General features: G+C 37.5%; 1 protein-coding gene across 3 annotated transcripts; it reads right to left on the minus strand.

The window, feature by feature from the left end:
• Positions 1-404: 404 nt before the first annotated feature.
• On the minus strand, positions 405-24,424 carry PPM1K (protein phosphatase, Mg2+/Mn2+ dependent 1K). 3 transcript variants are annotated; one of them, XM_036895779.2, is made up of 7 exons: positions 24,218-24,424; positions 14,884-15,402; positions 13,874-13,974; positions 6,705-6,870; positions 6,406-6,550; positions 5,305-5,439; positions 405-2,966 (listed from the first exon to the last, which is right to left on the minus strand). In XM_036895779.2, exons 2-7 carry the CDS (start codon positions 15,321-15,323, stop codon positions 2,835-2,837), a joined length of 1,119 nt encoding a protein of 372 aa, XP_036751674.2. In that variant the 5' UTR covers positions 15,324-15,402; positions 24,218-24,424; the 3' UTR covers positions 405-2,834. The 3 variants fall into 3 exon arrangements, with proteins under 3 accessions (XP_036751674.2, XP_036751675.2, XP_036751676.2); XM_036895780.2 differs by lacking the exon at positions 24,218-24,424 and adding an exon at positions 23,443-23,765; XM_036895781.2 differs by lacking the exon at positions 24,218-24,424 and adding an exon at positions 23,198-23,392.
• Between the last annotated feature and the right edge of the window lie 2,205 nt (positions 24,425-26,629).

Genomic DNA, 26,629 nt, shown 5'->3' on the forward strand with positions numbered 1-26,629 from the left:
AATTAAATCCTTGTCCACTCTTAGAAAGGAAACTAAATATCCTATCTGATACTGAAGATTTTCTGCCAAGATTATTTCAAAAATCAAATTCCACTTTGAAAAAAGTTTCTATTTAGATTATGTGCTAGAAATTCTTCACTGTATTTTTTAAATGTTGTTAACTTAGGAAGAGTTCACATCATACAGATTCAAATGATTCCCCAAAACTTTTGTTTTCCCCAGAAAGACTTTGAAGCACAGAAATAGAAAGATCTGTAATGAATGGTTGATGGACAACAGGACTGCATTTACTTTTCAGCATATAATACCTTATACTTGTGAAAAAAATCATTGCAAATAAAGTTTGGCAACACATTTCAGAAAGATGATTTATATACTATATGTAACTCAAAGGCAAACATAAATACAATTGATTTAAGTTTAATTAGATTAATATAATTTACACCATATTTATACCCACATGGTAATAACCACATGGCAAATTCACAGTTATAACACTTATATGTAGAACAGCCCTTTTTTTACTATTTGCATAATTCGCAGTAGTGGACTTAGAAGCCTAATACATGTGCGCTTATCTTTTATAGATTATACTTCAACACTGTGGGGCTTGAAAAATGAACACCAGTGTGTTTTTATACTTTTGTCAAAGTTGGCTGGTTTTGGATTTTAAGTTTTTCTCGTAAAGCAGAGAGAAGCTACCCAGACCACAGCCTATGTGCCCTACATATCCCTCTTTGTCAGACCTGGTAATCCACCTAAATACTTTAGTGACTCTTAACCTTTGAACTTGACAACATTCCCACCCTTAGTTTTAAAAGTAAAAAAGAGCAATAGTAATGAGAAGAACTCAAAACAAAAATGCAACCTACATCCCTAGAATGTGATTTTGGGCTTTAGAGCTTTTGTTTGCTTGTTAGTTTGGAAATTCTCCATATCCCCAAATGTAGCTTCTATATTCATGTTCCAGGACCTGACTCATAAAGAGCAAGTTTTCTAGCTTTCTTTGTCTACCTTTAGTTCTCAGTTCTCAGACAATGAACAGACTTTCCAGTAATGTTCTTCTTTCTTTCACCAAACTTCTTTGAAAAAGTAAAATTGAACTATTTCCTTACTGTTTTTTTCAAAGGACAATTCCTGATTAATATAGACAGGAAAACTCAAGATTTATTTTCTTCCATTCCCAAAATGGTGAGAAGAAGATGTGCATATTTATAATGGGTACCCTTCCTTCTAATAGCCTTTAAATATAACTTGAAGGAAAAAAAAGTCAACCCTGAAAACTGAGAGCATAAAGTATGTAACAACTTTAGCTTTTTGGTTCCTTTTTCTTTTGTTTCTATAACAAAACTCCATGTCATTCTTAACACTCAGTATTTTTCTCACATCCTATTACTTTATATGCAAATTACCACACAGCAATGTAGCTTTAATATGCTGGTTGTTCTTCAGTTTTCCACAGTAGTTACCCACTAAAAATAATTTCCTATAGCCATTTTTAAAAATCTATTTCCTCATCTGGCAATAACCATTGATTCTCCACTATAAAACTGCCTTTAGTTTTGGTCAAGAGTCCTCAGGGATACACATAAATAATTTAAAGCTAACTGGTGAAGGAGCTATACAGGATTGTTCCCTTTAATTTTCTGTTACTCTAAAATATATATACATACATACACCACACATACAACAAATTTACACTGTCTGCATTAATAAACTATACATACAATTCCCAACATACATTTAGAGATTCACATTTTAACAGTAAACTGACAGGCAGATGTAAGGAAATATGGTTTTATACTCCTACATTACATAGCAGGATGAAATATAGAGTGTTTCAATGTATTCAATTTGCATATTTTTTCTTGTGAGTCTTAGAAATAAGCAAAAAGACATAGATATCAAACTATGTTATCAATGACATTATTTTTACTGACAAATTATCCAGCTTGCTTATTCTATACAAGTGATATAAACATACTATATACAAAACACTAAACAGAGATAACAAATGGAAACTTTACACAAAATACTTGATACCATCAGTATTTAACTTTGTATAGCCCTGACCAAAGGATTCAGCCAGTGCATTCTTTCCTGATATGAAAGAACAGTCGAATCTTTATAGCATTTCTTAGCTACAGAAAAATAGGAATGAGGCAAGGGGTGAAGTGGGAGGTCTGGTGACACAGCTGAAATACACAAATGCACTGTTGTAAATATGTGTACAATTCAGCAGCGTCATAAGAATTAATTTCTTTTGCATTGTTACATTTACCAGTAACTGGTCCAGAATACAAAATACAGTAAGAGAACTCAGTTTTCAGACTATTCCTTGGTATAGTTATTTTTTAAAAATCACTTGCAGATAACACATTGAGTAGCTGTCAAATACTGACCAGTTTTGAAAAACCTAAATACAAGAACCTATTCAAATAAATAAAGGACAAAAGGACCAAGAGAAACTCATAGTTGCCTAAGAGTTAAAAATTATAAATTTAACACTCAGCGAGTGTATCAAAGCTACTTTTCACCCAACTTAGAGACCCAATAACCAAATTATAATATATTTTTATACTGAGTACATACAGTTGGAAACACAATAACTGAATTACAACATATATTTATGCTGAGTGGTACAGTTGAACATAAATGACAGGTATTTATGAAAAGCTACTGTGTAAATGGTTACTAAGCTTACACTGACTTATGCACTGACCTAGTGAGTCACAGGATCACTCTGGCAGTTGACTTGTTTGCTCTAATTGGTTTTTGACATACTCAGTGAAAAACTGTTACACAGAAATCCAAAGTCCCAGCCCACCATGTGATCAGGCCCATCGTCCACTGGAGGCAAAGCTTCTGCTGAACGAGAAGTTGATTTCAGAGTTCTTGTATTTTCCCCAAGCACCAAAAGGCACCACTACGGCAGTACTGTTATCTTCAGTACCATACTGTATGGCCTACGGGTTTGGAAGGAAGGAAAAAAAAACACTGGCAATAGGAGTCTGTACAAAGAGAAATCCTTCCTCTAGAAGATCAAAGTGGTTTAACACACAATTAATAACCCAATTATTTCACAGTTGTTTGTGATTCTTTCATTGTGTATCAATGCCCACATAGTTTATTACATGGTACACAGACTAACAAATGACCCAAAACGACCATATTGACTATATCCCAACTGAAGCACTTTCGCCAATAAAACACCAGTGAACTAAGGTACAAAATACACAGCTCTTGAAGAACAAAATACAAGTAAAGCATTTAGCATAGAGATTAATACAAGGCAATAATTCAGTGTTAGCTTTTACCAACAATTCTGCTTCTAAGAATTTAGCTTAAAGAATAATAACATAAGGAAATGGGTGTGTATAATGATAGAACTACAAGAAAGTTTATTATGTTCCCTACGAAATGGAAAAATGTGGTATAAACTAATTTCCCACAGTAGGCAAATTGTAAAACAATTTTAGGAACTAACTCAAACAGCAAATGATATAGTTAGCATTGTAAGAGTGCCTGTGCCTGGGATGATATTTAACAGCAAATGTATTTCAAAAGGCATTACAGCATGAGGCCAAAACTGTGGTGAAAAGAAGGGTTAAAATACAAAAAATATCTGACATAAAAGCTTCAAAAAATAAAATTTTACAAATTGAAAGACCAGTTCTTCTAAATTTGCAATATCAGATGAAGTACTCACATACTTAATATATAGAAATTTCTTACAATAACTATGAAAAAGACAAACACACTATGATAATGGGAAAGGCAAGCTGTACACAGGTAAGAAATACAAATGGTTAATAAACCTGTGCAAATGTTTAGCTACACTAACAAAGAAAAATGATGCAAATCTGAAACACTAAAATTTGATTTTTCTACCCATCAAATTGGCAAAAAATTACCTATGATAAGAATTTGGGGAAACACAAACTACAAAACATGCTAGTGAAAAATATAAATTGGAATAGTATTTCTGGAGGGCAGTTTGGCAAACTTACAAAAGCTCTAGAATACTGTGAATTATTTTACCTAGCCATTTTACTTCTAAAAGTTTAATCTAAGAAAATAAAATCTGAAGGATACAGATATGCATACATAGATTTAAAAAACATTTATTACAGGTTCCCCCTGTAATATGGAAAAGTGAACAAAAACTAAATTTGATTAGGGGAAATGTTAAATGAATTTCAGTACACAGAGTGGAATACTATGCAGTCACTACAAATGCTGCCCTCATGAATTAGAACACACATATCTCAAGAAGGTAGTTGAAATTAGAAAACAAGTGATCATCCATAGAACTGGGCCCATTTTCTTAATCTCATGAACACACACAGTAACCAAGGGAATAATTCATGCTTACCCATCTATTTTCAAGCAAATAATGCTTTTTAAGTATGATCTTATATCTGAATTACAAATATTAGCCCTGAAAAAGTTTGGGCCCAATTTGGCTCCCTAATTGTACAATTAGGAAGTCTAAAAATAGGTGTTGAATTTAAAATAAAGCACACCTCTAATAATGAGTGATAGCTGTAGCTTAAAAAATTAATCTATCCAAACAGAAAATTAACCAACAATTGAAATATTACATTTTCTTTACTGGGTGTTATCCAGCTTCCAAATTTTAGCCTCAGGCTGACACACTGACACACAACCCACCCATACACTTTTTGCATTTGTTTTTTCCACATACCCATTTTTAAAAACCAGAAGTTGACTATGCTATAGTGTTCCCATATAGGATATTTACTTGGAGCAGTCTAATTTAATGTCCAGTGATTGGACTTGGAAACCCAATTCTATAACTTAAGTGTTGTGATCTTAAATAAGTTACTCCTAAGCCTCTGTGCCTCAGCTTTCCTCATCTGTGTAAAAGGGATAATACTAGTTCTAACCTTTGAGGGTTACTGTGATGATTACATGAGTTAAATACATATGAGCAGAAGAGTGACACAACGTAAGTGATAGGGATCATTGCTATTATTATAATTTACTATTGCTTGTTCCTATCATTTCAAGATGTATACAAAAATAAAAAATAAATACAGCACATTTCCTTGGCAAACAAATTTTACTTAACTACTTAGGAGAAATGTAAAAAGTTTTTAAATCAGAAGTGTTGTGGAGTCAAGTGTGAAATTCACTGTAATACTGAAGCCAGAACAAAGATTTTGAAGAACACTCAAGCCTGTGGTGGCCCCTGCAAGCTGCACGGAGACCCACATCTGCCTTTGCCCTTTCTCGGCCCCCCACTCTTGGGACTCCCTAGCAGAAGCTCTGCTGTGTCACCTGTTCAGTCACTGCATTGGCTGCTTCGCTGGGATCATGGCACTGATGGACAAAATCACAAATCTCCTGACTGTTCACCATGAAGTTAATTCCATCTGTAGTGAGGACCAGGAAGCTGTCATCAGCATGATGTATCTGAAGTGAGAACCAAACACACAGGATTATAAACCAGACTTGGCCTTAGAGTAATCTTAATTTAAAAACTGTGTTTGCTGAGTGGTCATCTGTGTATAAGAGCTTGCAGGCAAACAGAGTCCAAATGGAAGGCCTGTATTTAAGGCAAAAGTAGCAACATTTAGCATCTACCACTGAGGACAAACCTAACAATTACTTAGTAACACCACAAAGCAAGAAGCCAGACAGCCAAATGCTGGGAGGCAGCATGATGGGGTGGTTGCCAGCACTGTCATCTGGAGCCAGGCTCCCTAGGTTTAAAACCTGCCTCATTTTTGCCAAAGTAAACATACGTAAATTGACCTCTATATGTTCTAGATTTATTTTCTCTGTAAAATGGGGGCAGTAGCTATTTTGAACAGAGCCTGGCATATAGTAAAATGACAAAATGAATACAAGTGGACATCTGTAAGACATGAAACCAGTCAGTTAATTAACAATCATATGCTATTATTGGGAGCCTACAATATACTATGCCAGGTACTAGAGTAGGCTGGGTGTTGTAGAGAGAAAGTGTTGACTCACAACTGGGTGTGTGTTGGGGAATTGTAAGGTAATGGGGCATTGATAAGTGACATGCAAGAGATGTCACCCAAATAGAGGTGGGGCGATTACCTAGCTTGGAGGAAAAGGAAGTCAGGGTCTGCTCCCACGTGCAGGCATTGTAATGATTAGGGACAGGTGAGCAAGGGCAACAGAGCCATTCAACTGAGCAAATTCTACAACAGACGAAGCCAAGCCAAGCACTCCATCAGACATCAGGCACAGAGAGTGGCATCTTATTTTATCTGAAAAATTTATCTATCATTCTGTAAGTTACTCCCTTTATAAGTCATTTGGGTTTCAATTAATGCCTCAGAGAAAGCCTGTAGCTGAAGACAATCTTGCATTCATTCCTTGCAAGCATATCTGCAAGTCCTTTCTTACCCTAATCCTCTTTGTTTCAGGTTCTGCTATCACACCGCTGGTTTTAAGTTCCAAATCTCCAAGACTCCTTGTCATGGCAAGTCTGCCATTCACATGAGGCTGTCCCAAACTATTCCAAGCTATGAAACCACCACATTTCTTGATCCTGGCCGTGAAAAAGTTAAAAGACAAAGATGTGATACCCAGAAAACCAAGGCCAGTTAGAAATAAGCATGAAATCCGTTTAAGATGCAGGATTTCATTTCTATCTTGAAGTATATAAGCATCATCCTCACAGAATGATCAATCAGTGGAGGTACCTTTCTTTTTCATCTTTTCTTTCTGGAGTATGGTCAATGGTCAGCTTTATGGGTTTTCCTTTTCTACACAAAATAGCTCGGCTATCCCCGACACTGGCTACAACCAGTTCAATGCCATCTCTCAATAGGGCTACTGTTGCAGTAGTCCCAGAGGTCAGAAGGGTTGCTGCAAACATTATGAAAAAAAAAACACATGTCAGTGACAGTCAAATGATTGGACACAGAATTTTTATTACAAAATAAAATACAGGCATCTTAAACTAATGCTAAAATACATCATTCTAACTTAACTAGAGCTATGCAAATAAAATGCAATGAACTATATAAGAAAGAGCATGCAGAGAAAGAAGTATTTAATTCAGTAACAAGGCTCCATGCAAACAGAAAGAGTTGCTAACATAATGTGGTTAAAAAAAATGCATCTCTATCTCCAAATGGCCTCTACTTATATAAAGTAGAGTGGGCTTGAACTTATAAGAGTTACGACACCTTTTGTGTACATCAGGTGTCATAATTGTAAGTATGACACTTTAATTAGATTGGCTAATATGGCAGGATGACTTAAGTCTCCTGAGCCCATTCAGGCAAGCTGAATTCTCCATCATCTATTCACTCAGAGATTTTGTCTTCCCTTCCTTACTATCCTGTGAAAGTATTATCAGTTAATAGGTTAAACAAGATAAGCCAACAGCATACCATTTGCTCTTCAAGTGCTACATTTGATATGCTTTCCTCCTTCAACTGTTTTAACTTTACAAATGTTCCTCCCAAATCCTAAAGTGGCTAAAGGTTCACATTCTTTTCTGTTTATCTTTGTCCTTCCCAGACAAGAAACAAAGTTAGAGCCATCATGGTAGTAAGAAGAAACTGGGGGACAGGGATGAAATTCATTCTATTTCCCCATAAGCCAGGTGGCGTTTACTCTCCAAGCTTCAGTAGCATCTAAGTAACTCTGTATCTGAATGCAGGACAGTACTGCCATATGCTATGCCTGTGACCATGTTCTGGGCCCAGAGGGTCCAAAAATATTAATTTTCCCTGACCAATAACACAGAAAATTAAATGTTAGGTGGCTTGAGGTCTGCACTATTTCCTCCACCCAATCCAAACTGCATTCTGGTATCTTTCTTTGATATATTCTAACAGTATCTTCTCTTAAGTTCTTTATCACTTATTTAAAATTTTGAAGGTGCATTGAGCCTTGCCAAAAGTTAGAATACTGTGAAATTATGGGCAAAAAAGTCAAGGAAACTGGAAGAAATTGAAAAAGATAACTTATTTAAAGCAGGTATTGTCTTCAATCACATGGTTAATTCTTTAAAGTATCTAAATAAGCTACTTAGGTGATCATCCAAAGATGGCTGACTAGTGGTAGATTTAGGGAAAGATGAACTGCTATTGATTTGGCCGATTGAGGCTCAATCTCTCCAATCTTTTTTTTCAAAAAGATATTTAAAAAACCTCATCAGTAATGCATTTTGGGAAGATATATATATACATATATAAATATATTTTCCAATTAGTATATTAAAATGCCTGCTTTAATCAGAAAAGTAAAATGGAAAAACACAAATAAACCCTACTTATTAATATCCATGCTGAATTTACTTTGTTGAGAAATAGCATTTATAGTAGCATTATCTTCCCATTTATCTCTTGATTTTGGAACTATCATGCCAAAGTGATAATATCTTGGCAATGCTAAAAGATACTACAGTTTGTCATTGTTAAACACACATGTTTTAGTGGACCAGTGGTATTTATGTTGCAAATGTCAACTTTTTGAGTTTCCCAAACCATATGATGGAATCTCTACAGTTTAGACACTGTCATCTTTTCAAGTGACTGGAAGAACCAGACAAGAGAACACAGGCATTTTCTCCCATGCTCCCCATCCAGAGAGTTTAGTATTCCTCTCCTTTGTTTAAACTGTCAGCAGCAGCTTTTTCTTTTTTTCTCCCACCAGGGAAAATACTTTCTTTTCTTCTTTCTTTTTTTTGAAGTATCATTGTTGATATATAATCTCTTACTGGTTTCAAATGTACAACACAGTAGTTCAACATTTACCCATATTATTAAATCTTCACTGCCACTAGTGCAGTTACTGTCAACATAGGAAGATATTATAGAATCATTGGCTATGGTCCTCCTGGCAGCACCTTTTTTAAAAGTAGTTTTTAATTGGCTACATCAAGAGTTAAAATTTCATAAGTGAAAACATTAAGTTTGGCAGTTGAGGGTTATAATTCATGGCTTTGCTACCCAGGAATTTAAAAGAGCTTGAGTTTTTACCAACCCAACTTCATAGTTCCAAAATCTCAAGATTTATGAGAAAGTTTTCAAAACTAACTGTTGATTCTGGTTTGCTAAGCATCTAAGAATATAAATATTAAATCAACATTTATTTTCATTTAACATTTAACATGGAAGTAAACATTCTTTTTGCCCTAATAATAAAACTATAAAACTAAGACATCTTTCAATAAGTTCTTAACACTCACTGGACATTTTCTACTGCAAGTCATCTCAACTAATGGGACAAAGAGGATGTGGGAACCTTCCAGTAGTCCAGGCTAGGAACCGCTGGACTCCTTCACCTGGGACAAAATTAAGCAGATCTCTCTTTCCACTGAAGCCCAGCATATAGTGTCCACGGGCTCCAGGTCTAGAGCTGCTGACCAGGCACAGTTCTCTGCCACAAATAACACGCACAGAGGCAAATAGGAAATTCACCCAGGAATTGTGCTCAAACATTACAAACCTGCAACACAGGGGAGGACAGAGAAAGAGCTGCAAAATAAGGGGAAGGGTTTTTTGGTGAAAATTTCACTAGCAAATTACATAATATTCCAGGAGATGCCAAATCAGTGATTCCAAAACTCAGTTTGCCCAAGTTGATGGTATTGTGTAGTTAAGTCTATTTTTTCATCAGAATAACATTTAGTCTCATGACTTCCAGAGGTAGGAAAAACTCTACAATGGCATGTGTGCCAAAACAGTTATGTGGTTACACAGACACACATTTATACACTCACACACACACACAAAAACACTCTAACTTAAACAGTCTTGAAGAGTAATCAGTACCTCTACTGAGTTGGAAAAGACACTGTAAATTTGTTTGCTGGAAATATCTGAACTGTCCCAACCACAAAAGGGAAATTTCAGAGAGAGCACTGAATAATCTGTGTCTGACAAGCAGTGCATATTTGGAGAGAATGTGAACTACGCTATACCACCAAATTACTGGGATTTAAATATGTATCAAGAAGGAATCAAAGCACCTCCTATACTAGATATAAGGAGTAAAGCACTTGTTAAGGTGTTCAATGTAGGGATTTTGTATCTAGAAGGCATTTTTTAAATAGAACGATTAATTTAAATTAATTGTTTAAATAATGGCTAGTAAAGCTTTTGAGCTCTAATACATGTTTAAATTTTTATGTAATTCATAAAATGGGTGTTTCTGCAGCTCTCTCTTTTCCCCAGTGTTGCAGGTCAATACATCAAAAGAAAAATGATCAAGATTTTGAATGGCAACATAAAGACTAAAAGCTATACTTCCAAGTATAACCCTCCTGGTAATTACAGTGTGAATAATAATATGTATAAACCAATATAGTTTTGGCATTTATTCAAATGGGTGTTCTAGACATGTGTGAACGAATCCTGAACACCATATCAACGTAATGAGCTGAAACAGTAACAGCACAAAAAGACTCTCTCTTAATGCCATCCCTATTTTTTCCTTTTGGCTGTCCCCAGCATAAGAAGGTCCTCAAAAGCATTGCATTTCTAACACTGATTTGTTTTTTTGTTTGTAGTTTAATTACTCCAATAAAGAGATCACCCAAAATGAAGAGCATGGAAGTTTCCAATGAGACTCAGAATGCTGCCACTAACATCTCCACTCTGGACGTCAAAGCAAGTCTTTTCTTTTTGATTCATTTGTCTCTTGGGGAGCTTTGTTGCTTTCAAACCTTAAGCGATCTAGAGCTTATAGGATATAATTCTCAGTTTTCTACCATCTGGTTGTTTTTCATAAACAATAGACTAATGGGATATCATTTGAATTTACTGGCTGGTTTCAGTAACTATAAAAATACACATGACAATACAAAAATATTCAAAGATGATGGAATAAGCAATTTGTAAATAAGGATAAATTCCAAACACGTCAACAACAAATCAATAAAGATAGCAGGCAACTTCTTAAGGGCATGATTCTTAACTATCTCTTTGGTAGGTAGCATTCTGATTTTATTTCTCCTAAAATTAGTCACTATAAACTGAAACAGTAAATATTTTAAGTGCTAATGGGATAATTTGAAGTACTTTATGCAGATGTGACAGCTTTGGACTGAAGTCTTAAAAAGAGACTCTTTTTGCTTTATAATTTTCAATTTCTCTTAATAAAGCTAATATTACATGATTGAAGGGCACTCCTCCCATTTGTACCTGGAATTCCACTATTAGTGAATCATCATTCCTGTGGTTTAACCAATCTCCTTTCAGGTTTCTCCTACTTAAAATTCAAATCTATCCAGGAGTGATAACTCATTAAAACACATATATTAATAATTTGGTTAAGTCAGCTGGAGGATAACCAAGGAATAAAATCATAATAACTTGGGTAAGAAAGTGTAGGCAGTGGAGATCAATTTGGTTCAGGTAATTGAGTACCTTCCAGATTCTATGCAGCTGAACAGTGAAAATTCAAAAAATAAGCCACAGTCCCTATTCTCATCCTGTTCCCAGGAAGGGTTCCAGGTGGGAAAAGGAGGCTGAAAGAAAAAGTGACAAACTGGAGAGAACAAACTGCACTTAACTTCACCATTTTATTTACTAGTACTGGTTCTACCTACAGGTATGCCAAAAAGAATATTATCTACTCTTATGATGATACTGCTTCAGTTCTTACTGAAAATATGTACCAAATATTTTTAATTCTTACTAAAAGAATTTAAACTAATAACTTTGAAATATGAAATGGTATACATTTTTTTAAAATATGAAGTTAAAAAATATACAGTAGTCTATCTTTATTGGCTTTAATATATTTGGTAAAATAGTGCCACAAGTATCAAAGAGCAATGTTTGCTATCTTTGAAAGCCTTGGCCACTTATTAAAAATAAATGTTAAAAGTTGTTCTCAAAATACTCATTTAAAAGCATACACACAATCTAACTGATCTACAAGAAATACATACAAAATAAGATTTAAGAACAATGTTGTAATAGACCCATTTTCTTTTAGTAGCCCACTAAGCATCATTTTGTTATGCTCCATTACACTTGCAACCAAAAGGCCATTAAGTGAAAAATAAATTTTAGAATATCTTATACAAGTTTTGAGGTAATTAACTCAAAGCATATGACAAAGGAACCAAGTTAAATAAATACGTATTCATTTCATTATTAGAAATGGATTACATTTCTCTGACTAATTTCTTTGCACAACTGTCTGCTTATATAAAAAGACAAGTTTCCTTTAAGGTAGGCAAGTTAAGTAAATTCACTCCCTAAGTTCAAATGGCCTTTACTATAATCTATTTAATAAACAAAAGGAGTCCTCTCATATTTTACACCATATCTCTCTGTTTAAGCCTCTGGACTGTACCTGTGACAGTTTTTCACTGCCAGCCACAATCTGACAAACCTGAATGTTCTCTTCAACAAAACCTGCCCAGTAAGCTGTTTACAGAACAGCTAGCACTCACTACCTGCACTACGGCCAACAAACATTGTGATGTGACACAGCCCTCCTGGTTATGGATGAAATAAAAGCATACAGATACTCAGTTACAAAAAAAAAAAAACTATTAGGAAGTGTTTTAATGTCCTCTTCTTCGTATGTTTCACCCATTAGGAACAAGAGCTAAATCTCCTGTCTAAAATTTACTCTCTCAATCCTTATTTGCATAAGACGACAGGCCAGCGGCAAGAAACAGTGTCCAGAAGAATGAAGAGAAAATGGGCCTGAATGATCTACAGAGAAGAAATTAAATCCACGGACAGTGGATCTAATACTTTTCTGAGAATTACCAATATGGTAAGGTTCTCAACAAAGAGCAGGAAAAACTTCTCAAAATGGCAAATAGAGCCATTCTGAGTCACCTTCTCTAATCCTCAGCATTACATATGCCCATGAGAGAGGCCAGGTGCGTGCCAGGAAACTCCCAGCCCTAACTCTTCAATTGACCTTGACCTCTCTTGAGTTTCAGTTCCTTATCAGTGAAATGGGGAGAAGTTCCACCCCTATGCGCTCCAACTGAAACTGTGAAAATGACATTTCTGTGGTGCACTTTGACGTCCTTTAAACAAAAGGATGAACCAAACACAGATTAATATTACTGCATAATTCACTTTCAAATCAGTTATGAGGTCTATATGCATACATTTATATATGCCTGCTGCAGATGTTGTCAATATTAACTTTATAAGGAAATGACTCTGGGGCCAGCTAATTATAAAATATTAGCTACATTTTCCTGAAATGCCTTTGGTAAGTTTAGTCAAAATCAGTAACATTTTACTTTCAAAATTTAAGGACATACAGTTCAGAAAATTTTAATTCAGCTGGCGTGCCTTTGTGTTTAACAAAGAAAAACAAAATATCACTAGTTACCACAAAGAAAAGCAACAACAAAAAAATCAAGCTTTTTTAAACAAGTGGTAGAAAAAAATACCTTCCTTCTAATTATGCAAAGCAGTGCGTATTTGACATTGTTCTTTGCCATTTAGGACCAATTATTGTCTGGGTAGATGAGATTACCCTGGAGTGAATTTCAGTAGTTGCTCTTCAGATTCATCTAAAAAAAAACAAAACAACAAACCCTCTATGGTATGGACTTCTTGCCCATAAAAAGAGCAATTGAACTAATTTTTTAAATGTTAAATCTTTTTGAAAATTTAAATTCAATATAAGAACCATTTTAGGGCTTTAATTTCTGAAAAAATCCTCCAGTGTATTTCATTTGAAATTGAGGTCCTAACATTAGTTTGGATTCCAAACAGCATTTAAAGTGATTCTTTACATAAAAATCATTTTCAACATTAGCATCCTTATAAATAAACTGACATAAAAATTCTTACCCCTAAAGGGCTTAAATTGTTTCCTTTTCACCAGACATTCCCCAGGACCTTAAGGAATATGATTATTTACTTACCATCAGCAGACAGGTGGGCGTGCCTTGCAAAGGCTTTATCTATTTCTAAAAAAGCCAAGGTCAACACAGTTTCCAAGTTCTTCTCCTTAGCAAGCAAATTCCTTTGTGGAGAGGAAAAAAGAGCCCCCAGACAATCATTTTTATGATAGGTTTCCCGTCTTCCTGTAGGTCCCTCTAGCTAGCAAAGCCATCCCATACAATGGACCTCCGTGGCTTGCTTGACAGATTCTTCAAATCCACAGATTAACGAATCAAATTGGGAAAGAATTAGACACAGAGATAAACCTTTAAGGACATTAAGATTAAAGTCCAAGTCTCTGTCTTTAAGAGATTAATCCTTATTACCACAATCCCAAGAGGTCAAGAGTTCCTTCATATTAGACTAAGCCACCGAGTTCCTTTGTGGAATAAAGCAAAATATGAATAAATCAATATAAATAAGAAGACAAGAAATAGTCATATGGCCCAAACTGTCACATATTCTCCCCCTTTTAATTTTAGCAGTCGTATGATCCTCAAAAATACATTAATAATTATTGCAGCAAATACACTATTTAAAAAGCTCCAAAACCTCATTCAATACATCTCCCCATATTAATGCCAATCATCTAAAGCTCTTTTCAACAAGTATTCAAAGCTATTCATACCATTTCCTGAAGCCTAATTACCACTTATTGAAGCACTGTGTGCCATGCACTGATAGAAACGCTTCTTGTAGAGTCTCATGGTACATGAGATCATATACTTTAATTCACTTGAAATGATCACAAATCAAATGCTGGTGATTCTAGTCAATGCTCTCACCAGGTAAGTTACTCAAACACGTATTTCCAAAATGGTAATCATCACTAGTAATAAAAGGCATGCTTAAGCTACTGCTTTTTTATAAAAACAATAGTATTAAACCACTTTAATAACTATGTTGACAGTGAACATCTCAGCCAAAAGGTAAATTTTAAACATTAAGCACAAGGCAAACTGCAGTCAAGAGTGAAAGTCACTGTACGTACGTGATGCAGTTCTCCATGTGCATGTGACAGAAGTCAGCAGCTGCTGGCCCGCTATGTCCATCATACACGGCAAAATACAGGACCTCATCGGTTAGCTGAGCAAAGTTAAACCGGTCTTCATTTTCTTTTCTTTTGCCAATCTGTGAGGCGCAGCCCACGTTTTCCAAGCTGACTTTGGGAATTGGCTTGCCATACTTAATGCTGGGCGGCAGCAGAATTGGCTCATCAATGCGGTTATCCCAGATCCCAAAATTATCCCAAGTGGCTGGACACCCACTACCGTCTGTGTCAAATCGAGAACACCTGAACTCTGAAGTGGAGCTGCAGCATGTGGGCGTCACCCGCCTGTCATCCCGCAGCAGGCGGGAGTTTAGCAGCATTCTCCTTCTCACCTGGTTCCCAACACTTCTAACCAGAGTAATTAAGGCAGCTGTTAACATAACTCAACTCCAAAGGATTCAGTAATGAGGAGGAGGTCAATGAAACAATAATGGAATGTCTTCAAGAAAAGTGATGCAACTGAGTAGAAAGAGACAGGGAGAAAGAATCCATCAGTTACTTCAACTACTGTATCATTAGATGTTACTAAAAATGAAGGCCATAAAAAGAATGTAGCATTTAACAGCCTACTTCTAAGAATAGTGGCTCAAAAATGTATTGCCTTAACTTACCCCATTCAGAGTGTACAAGTCCTGTAAGAATTTGACAATGTGCAAATACCATACAGAGCAAGTGCTTTTCACAGTTTAACCTACAATCACCTGAGGATCTTATTAAAGTGCAAATTCTGATGCTTTCTGTCTGGGGTGGGGCCTGAGAGTCTGCATTTCAAGTCAGCGCCCAGGTGATGGCAAACTACTCATCAGGCAGGCCCACGTTTTGAGTAGCAAGAACACAGAATACAGGTGTAAATAAATATTCTTCCCTTCATTAACTCCATTGCTCTGAAGAAAAGGAAGGGAGGGGCAAGTACTAACAAAAAGTCTCTAATGAAAGCTAGAAATAAGAAAAAATAATTGTTTCATCAAATATTTATGATAGTTCTGTACTCAGAGTCCCCAAGATTTAGCAAAGACAACCTAGGATCTAAGTTCTGTTTTAAGATTTCTCAACTTACTAAACTTTACATACTATATTACTACAGTCAATGTAAATTTGTTCATGCCAACACCCCACAGGCACAAGGATAAGCCAGTTCTGATGTGTGTCATCTCAGAAATTGGGTGACAGTACATCTGTGACAAGCAGCCCTGACTTAGGAGCAACTGACATATGCGTTTATATTAACAGCTGCAGCTCTCCTCTCCCACTAACCCAGCAGCCCACTCACTCCGGACACTTACTGAAGACAACTCCAGCAGGAGACAGCCCCGAAGAACTAGACTACATTTCTTTGAAACTATTACTCTGTACTCAACTTCTGAACTCAATCCTAAGAGCCTCCTCTGCATGTTGTCCAGGGGAATTCCTACACCCATCAGGAAAGGGTGTGTTTCTGACAGTTTTCCAAACAAAAGGTTCCAGTCAGAAATTCATTTCCACAGCACTTTGTTCTGTTACTTTAAGAATTAAAAACCAACTTGAAAAGATAGCATAGTATTAAGATTTGATAAAGCTGGTTAAAAGGTATACAGGTATTGTATATTCACAATTGCATATGTGAATTATTTCACAATAAAAAATGAACTTGAGGAAATATATTTCCCTAAAAGGCACAAACCTAAGCACAAAAGCTGCCCAGCTTGAGTGTATCGATAAGAAAATGCATTACAGATTTCAATCATTTTCAATTAAATTTTTCTACATCAGTCTAGCAATGTGTAAGAAGGGCCATTACTCCTTTCAACAAGTAAAACAGAAGAATCAAATGAGGTTCCAAAGAACACTTTTAGGTATCTAAACAGTAATTTATGAGCCCAACTTCTATAAAGAATTTAGAATAAACATGGCCTCCCAAATAATTAATGTATCCCAAAAGACTTAGAAATCAATTCCTTTCTGGTCTTTTAGTTAACATCATGTATAAAAGACTGAAACTCAAAGCAATCTACAGATTCAATATAATCCCTATCAAAATACCAACAGCATTCTTCAATGAACTAGAACAAACAGCTCTAAAATTCACATGAAACCACAGAGGACCTTGAATAGCGAAAGCACTCCTAGGATGGAAGAATAAAGCTGGGGGGATCATGCTCCCCAACTTCAAGCTCTACTACAAAGCCTTGGTACTGGCACAAGAATAGACCCATAAATCAATGGAACAGAATCAAGAGCCCAGATATAAACCCACACATACATGGCCAATTAATATATGATAAAGGGGCCATGGATATACAATGGGTAAATAACAGTCTCTTCAGCAACTGGTGTTGGCAACACTGGAAAGCTACATGTAATACAATGAAACTGGATTACTGCCTAACACAAAAGTAAATGTGAAATGGATCAAAGACCTGAATGTAAGACATGAAACCATAAAACTCTTAGAAAAAAACATAAGCAAAAATATCTTGAAAAGAAACATGAGCAACTTCTTCCTGAACACATCACCTTGGGCAAGGGAAACAAAAGCAAAAATGAACAAATGGGACTACATCAAACTAAAAAGCTTCTGTACAGCAAAGGACACCATCAGCAGAACAAAAAGGCATCCTACAGTATGGGAGAATATATTCGTAAATGACATATCCGACAAGGGGTTAACATCCAAAATAGCTCACATGCCTCAACGCCCAAAAAGCAAATAACCCGATTAAAAAATGGGCAGAGGCATAAGAAGAAAACAAATCCTACCATTTGCAACAACATGGATGGAGCTAGAGGGTATTATGTTCAGTGAAATAAGCCAGGCAGAGAAAGACAAGTATCAGATGATTTCATTCATCTGTGGAGTATTAAGAACAAAGAATAAACTGAAGGAATAAAACAGCAGCAGACTCACAAAACCCAAGAATGGACTATCACTTACCAAAGGGAAAGGGACTGGGGAAGATGGGTGGGAAGGGAGGGATAAGGGGGATAAAGGGTCATTAAGATTAGCACGTATAATGTAGGGCAGTATAACACAGAGAATACAAGTAGTGATTCTATAGTATCTTACTACGCTGTTGGACAGTGACTGTAATGGGGTATGTGGTGGGGACTTGATAATAAGGGAGTCTAGTAACCATAATGTTGTTCATGTAATTGTACATTAATGATAGAAAAAAAAAATGGGCAGAGGTTCTGAACAGACACTTCTCCAAAGAAGTTCAGATGGCCAACAGGCTCATGAAAAGATGCTCCACATTGTGAATTATCAGGGAAATGCAAATTAAAACCACAATGAAATACCACCTCACACCAGTTAGGATGGCCAACATCGAAAAGACTAGGAACAACAATTGCTGGTGAGGATGAGGAGAAAGAGGAACACTCCTACACTGCTGGTGGGAATATAAATTAGTTCAACCATTGTTGAAAGCAATATGGAGGTTCCTCAAAAAACTAAAAATAGAAATATCATTTGGCCCAGTAATACCACTTCCAGGAATTTACCCAAAGAAAACAAGATCCCAGATTCTAAAGACATATGCACCCCAATGTTTATCAGAGCACTAGTCACAATAGCCAAGATATGGAAGCAACCTAAGTGTCCATTGGTAGACGAATGGATAAAGAATATATGGTATATACACAATGGAATATTATTCAGCCATAAGAAAAAAGATCCTACCATTTGCAACAACATGGATGGAGCTAGAGGGTATTACACTCAGTGAAATAAGCCAGGCAAGGAAAGACAAGTTCCAAATGATTTCACTTATTTGTGGAGTATAACATCAAAGCAAAACTGAAGTAACAAAACAGCAGCAGACTCAGAGACTCCAAGGAGGACCTAGAGGTTACCAAAAGGAAGGAGGTGGGAAGGGTAGGTGGGGAGGGAGGGATAAGGGGATTAAGGGGCATTATGATTAGCACACATAATGTAGGTGGATCATGGGGACGGCAGTATAGCACAGAGAAGACAAGTAATGACTTATAGCATCTTACTATGCTGATGTACAGTGATTGCAATGGAGTGGGGTGGGGGGAACTGGGCTTGATAATATGGGTGAATGTTGTATCCACAATGTTGCTCATGTGAAACCTTCATAAGATTGTATATCCATGATACTTTAATAATAATAAAAAAAGTAAAAAGAAAAAAAGATTGAAACTCATTTCTGTGATGACAATATTGGGAGTGGTGAAGATATTAGCATCTCTGGTTATCAAGTATCAAAGAAAAGCAATACACTGCACTACAAAAAGAGGTTTATTCCTTTATTTCTGATTGACAGTTGTGTTTTACTCAGTAACAATAACTATGTCAAATAAAGGTGATGACTTGTGGAGGAATTTCAAACTATAATATGATCTAGCAAGTAAGGAAACTATTAATTATTAGATGATTCACACAGCAGCTTTATATGTATAGAAAAAATAAAATTTTTTAAATACTTACTAGAAAACACTCATATTTGAAGAGTGCACCAGAAATTAGCAAAGTACTATTCTTTTTTTTACTGAAATACATAATTGACATACAACACTATATTAGTTTCAGTACAACATAATGATTCGATAATTTGTATAAGCAAATTACTACCTTTGGCTTCAGGCATGTACAGGCATACCCCGCTTCATTGCTTTCATAGACATTGAGGTTTTTACGGCTTGAAGGTCTGTGGCAACCCTGAGCCCGACAAGTCTATTGGTGCCATTTTTCCAACAGCATTTGCTCACTTCTTATCTGTGTCACATTTTGGTAATTCTCACAAGGTTTCAAACTTTTTCTCTGTGACTATATTTGTTATGGTGATCTGTGATTAGTGATTACAACTTGCTGAGAGCACAGATGACAGTATTTTTAGCAATAAAGTATTTTTTAATTAAGGTATGCATATTGTATCTTTATAAAGAGTACTATTGCACACTTAACAGACTACGGTATAGTGGAAACATCACTTTTATATGCACTGGGAAACCAGAAATTCATTTGGCTCCCTTTATCATGATTGCAATAGTCTGGAACCAAACTGCAGGATCTCCAAGGGATGCCTGTATGCAATCTTTAGCCTTGGTCCATTTTCTTGTCATGTACCTGCTTTGAACAAGAGTTCTAGAATTACAAACAAATAAATATTTAATAGTTTTTCTGCAGCTCTCTTAGGACACTCATCCTCCTCTCACTCTCCCCCTTCTATCCTCCAAAAATAAAAAAATAAAATAAATAAAACAGCTGCATTCTTAGCAAGGAACAAACATCCCCTGGAAACATTAGTTAAGAATGAAATAAAATACAAGTTGGGCAGTTCCTTTAAGCCTACAAAGACTACAATCAAACACCATCCTGGCCTCCTTCTTCACTTATTATCTGCACAATCATCTCAGAAAGTAAGCAGAAGAGGAAAACCATAGGAAAACATTTACTGTAAAGCATACCCTTGGCAGAGATGAGCATGAGCTAGATATATAGCTACTTTACAAAACTAGGTCAGCATCACTTATGCAAGCAGGAGATTTTGCCTAAAAGTGGTTCCATTTCCTTTTCCATATGCAACATAATTAAATCATACTAATCTCCTCCATATTTCCAAAGAAACAATTCAAAGAGGAACTGGGCTCCCAAGCTAAATAATAACTTTGAATTAAACCCATACTTCAAGAAGAGTGTCCTCCAGAACTTCAAACCAGAGATCAGCCATCATAGGCCCCACAGTTCACCAGATACCCAAGGAGATGACTATATGCTGCCTAGCATGCAAGAGAGAATAAAATTTGTGATATGAAAAAACTCCTACAGCCTTCAAAGAAAAAAAAAGCAGTGTTTGTATATAGCAAAAAAGAGTGAAGAATCAACTGACAAACACTTAAAAAATATTTTTACTATTTGCCAGTTCAGCAGTTATAAATTGGCATGTTTATTATTCTGCAAACTAAAAAACAGTTATTCAGGAATCCTTTATGTCAATCTCTCAATCAGAAATCAAGGCAAGTTTATGTTTATAAACCACTTTAACATTTATATTCAACCTCTGAAAGTCAACGTCATCCAAAAGTCAAAGGGCAGTCTGAAGACACAAAAACGTCAGAGCAAAAGTTAAATTAACTAAGAGCACACACAAGAAATCATCATGGCACACATATTCTACTAATAAAAATAAAAATTTTAAACTATGTTAAGCAAGGAAATAAAGATAAATGACTGGAATCCTAGCTACATAACACTCAATTATTTATATAAGCAACCTGGACTACATTGATAGTCATATTCCCATAAGGAAAAAATATGGACATTTCCACCTACACAAACTGTCTTCCAAATTCCTTTTTACTTCCCAATCAAAATTAAGATGTATGGCTCACAAAGCTCCTTTAATCACATGTGTAGGGGCCGGCCTACCGAGGCTGAGTCCCACTATGGCTGAACACCGCCCTTCCACTCTAGTTGACCAATGCCCTAAGATGGCGCACGCTTCCTGGGCGCCACCCTGCCTGGTTTGGTGGCATTAGCATAAGGAAGTTGCTCCTATAGGCTTGCATGATCTTGATCACCATAGGCCAGCTTCCTTTATATAAGGCATAAGCAGGAAAGAGAAGCACTCTCTCACTCTCCCACTCTCTCACTCTGTCACTCACTCACTCTCTCACTCATTCTCTCTCAATGTCTGTCTCTCCCCTCATTCTTCCTCTCATTCGCTCCCCCCGGCTGTTGCTTCTTCTCACTCACCTTCTCCCGGCCTTCCGAGCAACAATAAACAACTGAAGTGAACCAGGTCTGTGTACTAATCGCTGTCGTCACCGCCACAAGGGGCGAACGCGGTACACATGAATTTTTAAAACTGTGTGAGTGTCCACATGTATATATGCAAAAAAAATCCTATGTATTCTACATATTGTCAATGAACACCTGAAAAATACTTTTATTTTTTCATCATTTTCACACCGATTCGTCTAACCAGGACTTCTTCATCTCCCTCTTCCTCAATGCTTTAATTCATTAATCTATCCCTGACATAGAACTCTGACTAGTGAACAAAGGTGACTTAACAATTCGGACTAGCAGGGGGAATTCACAGCAAAGAGGGTTAAAAGGAAGTTGTGAGACAGCAAGAGTAGGCATAGAGATTCTACATGAGAGCAGTGGTAAAAACCCACATCCTGAGACTAGGAAAGCACAGGTGCAAAGCATCGGGAAGGAAACAAAATGCATTTGGCTTGTAGCAAACTTTTGAAGTATACACTTGATTTAAAAGTAAAAGGGGAGGCAGGTGAAGAAAAGCCTCATATACAGCTATACGATTGCTATGCCAATTTTTCCTCTGACTCCTATTTTATAATCCCTCAATGGTTTAAACACCTCAGAGCTGTCGAAATTTATTTTTGGAATAGGGAGGCACTCATTGTCTCTGGCAGGAGAGTGAGCTTGGTTGATTTGAGTTAAACTGCTTTTCACTGTTGAAAGCAGTGAAAAGGGCATTTTTTTGTTACCGTTTTAAGCACATGCCAAAATTGTTCAGGAGTTGTAAGGATCAGTACTACTGACACCTGCCTAGATTTATCCTTCCAGCAAAAACATTTAAAAGGAAGTATTCATAACTACCCATTATAAAGTGGCACTTGAGTGCCTTTACATCAGTAACTTCCACAATGGAAACACAGGGTAACTTGAATATTCTTAAACCAAATGTTTATCAACTTTTTAAGAAAAAAACAAATGCATCCCCATAAATTCAAATGGTATGGAAATCTCCAGACTCTATTTCAGGAAGTTTGGACTCTAGTATCTTCTTTTTCAGTACCCTGCTAGGAGGATGGGAAACAAGCTGCACTAGTCCACAGGAGGGAAACAAAAGACACCCTAAAGGACTCCTCTTAGGTTTGCTGTGAACATATGTTTAGGTGTGAATAGAAAAAGAACATACTAGCAGTGATAAACATCCACTATTGTAATTCCACAGATCTTCTGAAACATTTTAGTTAACGTGGATACAACTCACAGACCATATTCCAAACCTATACCTTTATATTGCATGTGAGAAGAATTTTCCTTTACATTCAGTACTACATCCACAGTGCCTCTCCCCTTTTCTTTCCTCTTTTCTAAGATTCCACTCAAGGGAGGTGCCTATGTTGGAGGTCAATGGAAGGTGACTAAGGCTGCAAGAAAAGAAAATTGGGGAGAACTCACTTCTCAAAATGATAACTAAGATATTTTATTACACAGTGATACATCTGTTGTTTTTCTAGAATACCACAACACCACTTCTGTTTTTCAGGCCATTACCTGTCACTTTAATCGCTCCTTCTGAACCCACCCGATAACTTCAGTCCTTCCTTTGCACAGGTAGAGGTGCAAAAGACTGAAAAGGCCTTGCAGTACATTTCCAGCCTGAAGCTCAAAAAAGCCAGTGGAACTTTAAACCCTCCAAATTCCCTGGCTATTTCCACCCGGTGTCTCATCCTTATCACCACCTCCTGTGAAATCTATAGAAAGAAGCGGCTGCTAAAAAAAAAAAAAAAAGATATTACCAGCCACAAGGCCTCGAGAAAGCAAAACCCACGTCCTCAGATCAACACCAAACAGGTCTCTTCATCCTTCTCTGTTCTGATCCCCTGAAAAGTTCACCTTCGGACGGGTCAGGATCCTGGGCTCGGCTCCCTAGAGCCGTGACAGATGAGAGGCCAGGGAGACATGGGGCAGGAAGGGCACGCTCCAGACTGCGCAGCGCACGACACTGCAGATGGCTGGGTTCCCCCCAGCACCTTCCGCCGCCGGGTCTCCGCCTCTCAACCACCCTCTCCGCTTACAGATCCCGAGTGTCGCCACGTTTCCTTCACTCCGGACGCAGCTGCCGCGCCGACCCAGCGCCGACTCCAGCAGCACCCACGCGTTCCGGGTTTCCGGGAGGGCGACGCCAGGCCTCGCCAAGGGCAAACACCAGCAGGCAGCGCGGCCCCTGCCTCCCATCCGTGGTCCCTCCCTCCTTCCAACCCCGGCCCACCCTACTGCTGGGCAGGGGCCAGCAGCCCGCGACCAAGTTCAAGGCCGAGCGCCGGAGCCCGCCGCGCCAGGCTGCTCCGTACCCGCAAAGAGAAGAAAGCAGTGCACGGAGAACCCTGACACTGACCGTGGGGCTCGGAAGGAGCTGGGGAAATAAAAGTACATACGCCTCCCTCCCTGACGAACCCTTCTCCGTTTACTCTCTATTCCGAGGACAGAGGCTCAGAGGGATGTGACTCAGCCTATTAATTATATTATTAACAGTTAACAGAAATAAATGAAGTGCACTCTCTAGACTCTTACCTGGTGATGGTTACGTCCCTCAAAATGTTTTAATTAGCTAACGAAGGGTGAGACAGGGGCTTTCTCGGTCGGTGTTTCTCCTCCGGTGTTTCTAAATTCTGAAACAAGTAGTGAGAACAGCCACTGGCCCGCCCGCTGGAAATTCCTGAGAATTTTCGCCCGCAGCGCGGCAGCCGAAGAGAAAAGTCAGTTCCATTGGACTGACGGCAGCTCCGACCAATCCGTGCTCAGCGAAGCGGCGCACCGCGACCAATCACAGATTCCAACAAGAACGAGCCTCCCCGCGACTGCAGTTTGGTTTGCCTGACTTTAAGAAGCGTACCGTAGAGCGACGTCGACTTGGACCAGTAGCGGCTCGCAGTGACGTCCCGCCTTCCTGAAGGCATTGGCGCGCTGGCCAATGAGGGGACGTTAGGCGGGGGTGGGGTCGGCGGGCTCGGTACTTCGCCAGCGGGTTGAGAAGAGGGGTGTGTCCTTTGGAGCCCAGCGGCGGTAGTTGAGACAACTTGGAAACTGAGAATGGAAAGCCAACACTTCGGACAAAGGGGCTTGAAGGGCATCTGACTTCATTGCTATTCTTTGACAAACTCGCAGTGCAGTGTTCTTCGTGACTGAACAGTTATCGTGGGAGCCCTGGGGAATGTGGATTCATTCATTCGGCCAGTACTTCTATGTTTATGGAGGACCTTTTGTATACCAGGCACTGTGCTAGGCTCTGTATATACAATCCTGACAACAAACTGAAATGATAGCTGCCTTCATTGAGTTTACAGGCGAATGAGGAGGAAGAGGGAGAAAACAAACAGGTAAACAAGCAAATAAAATACCAAATCATGTCAAGAAAGGAAATAGACAAGGTGCGTATAGAGAACAATAGGAGGCTGAGGTTAGAGAGGGAGGATTGTTATATGAGACATCATCAAATTTAAACAGATACTCGAAGAGAGTCAGTCAGCCCAGGAACCAGGAAAGTGATGATTGTTTTGGGCAGAGGAGACAGCAGAACAAAGCTCCAGAGATGAGATAGATTGACATTTTGGAATTAGAGAAAGAAGGCCAGCGTGCCTCTAGTACAGAGGGAGGGGCAGAGCAGGATGACGTGAGGTGGATGAGGTAGACAGAGGCCAGACCAGGTAGCCAAGGCTTGGAGTTACACTTTACATTTAATGAGACTCTATTGAGGCATTTTAAGCAATGGATAAAAGGATCTGGCTTAGACTTAAATCACTTTGGTTAATTGTAGAAAATAGGTAGAATCAGCTACTGGGAGACTGGTTAAGAAATTATATCAGATGAGATTTAAGATGGTAGATTGTCTGGTTTAAACTAAGGTGATACCACTGGAGATGGAGAAAGGGAGAAAGATTGGAGATTTTATAGGTAAATTATTAGCTTATTTTGACATATTAGGTATCCTGTCCTGGGAAAACTGTTACCAGTGCACTTCATTGAATACTTTGTTTACGGAGTGGTTCTCACCTTGATGGCTCACAAATTCTAGTAATGTCACTGAGGATTATTAAATTGGGTTGAAATTTAATTTTCATGTGTTTCCTAGAATTTTTTTTTAAATCTTTTATTGAAGCATAATATATATCCAGAAGGGTGCATATATCCCAAGTATATGTAGCCCAATGAATTTTCACAATCAGAACACACCTGTGTATCCAGCATCCAGATCAAGAAACATTATTAACAACACCCGCAGACCCCATCATACTGTCTTCCAATCATAGACTATCCTGACTTTCAACAACATAAATGAGTTTTGCCTATCTTTGTACTTGATATATATAGGATCATAAAGAACACATCTTTTATGGCTGACTTCTTTACTCAACATTGTACTTGTGAATCTCTTTTATTGTTACATGTAGTTGCAGACCATTCATTTTATTACATTCTGTGAATATACCACAATTTATGAATCCATTCTTCTGATGGATATTAGGGTAGTTTTCAGTTTGGAGCTATTGCAGATAATGCTACTATGAACATTCTAGTACATGTCTTTGGTTGATGGACTTTTCTTTTGATGAAGAATTTTGTTGGCTGAGTTTTACATATATTTAAGTTAATCTTTAATCTGTTCATCAATAATGTACCACCATGTATCACAATACCTCAAACATTTGGACCAGATAACAAAGGACTTTGCCCTCACAGATGTGAAAAGTTTTGGCAGCAACAAGGAACTGTTCACATGGAAAATTTTAAGCTTGGAAGTCTAAAACATTTTGAGTTATGTTTGGCATTTTAACTTTCTTTTAAAGTACTTACAAACTCCATGCCCAGCATTGAGAGCATCATGAGTCTGCTACATCCTTTTACTACAATAGACTATAATCCACAGTCATTTGATAAACAAGGTCATTTAGGCTGTCCTGAAGAATATGTTGAGGCTAATCAAGG

Source organism: Manis pentadactyla, chromosome 5 (assembly GCF_030020395.1).
Source record: "Manis pentadactyla isolate mManPen7 chromosome 5, mManPen7.hap1, whole genome shotgun sequence".
Classification (NCBI taxonomy): Eukaryota; Metazoa; Chordata; class Mammalia; order Pholidota; family Manidae; genus Manis; species Manis pentadactyla.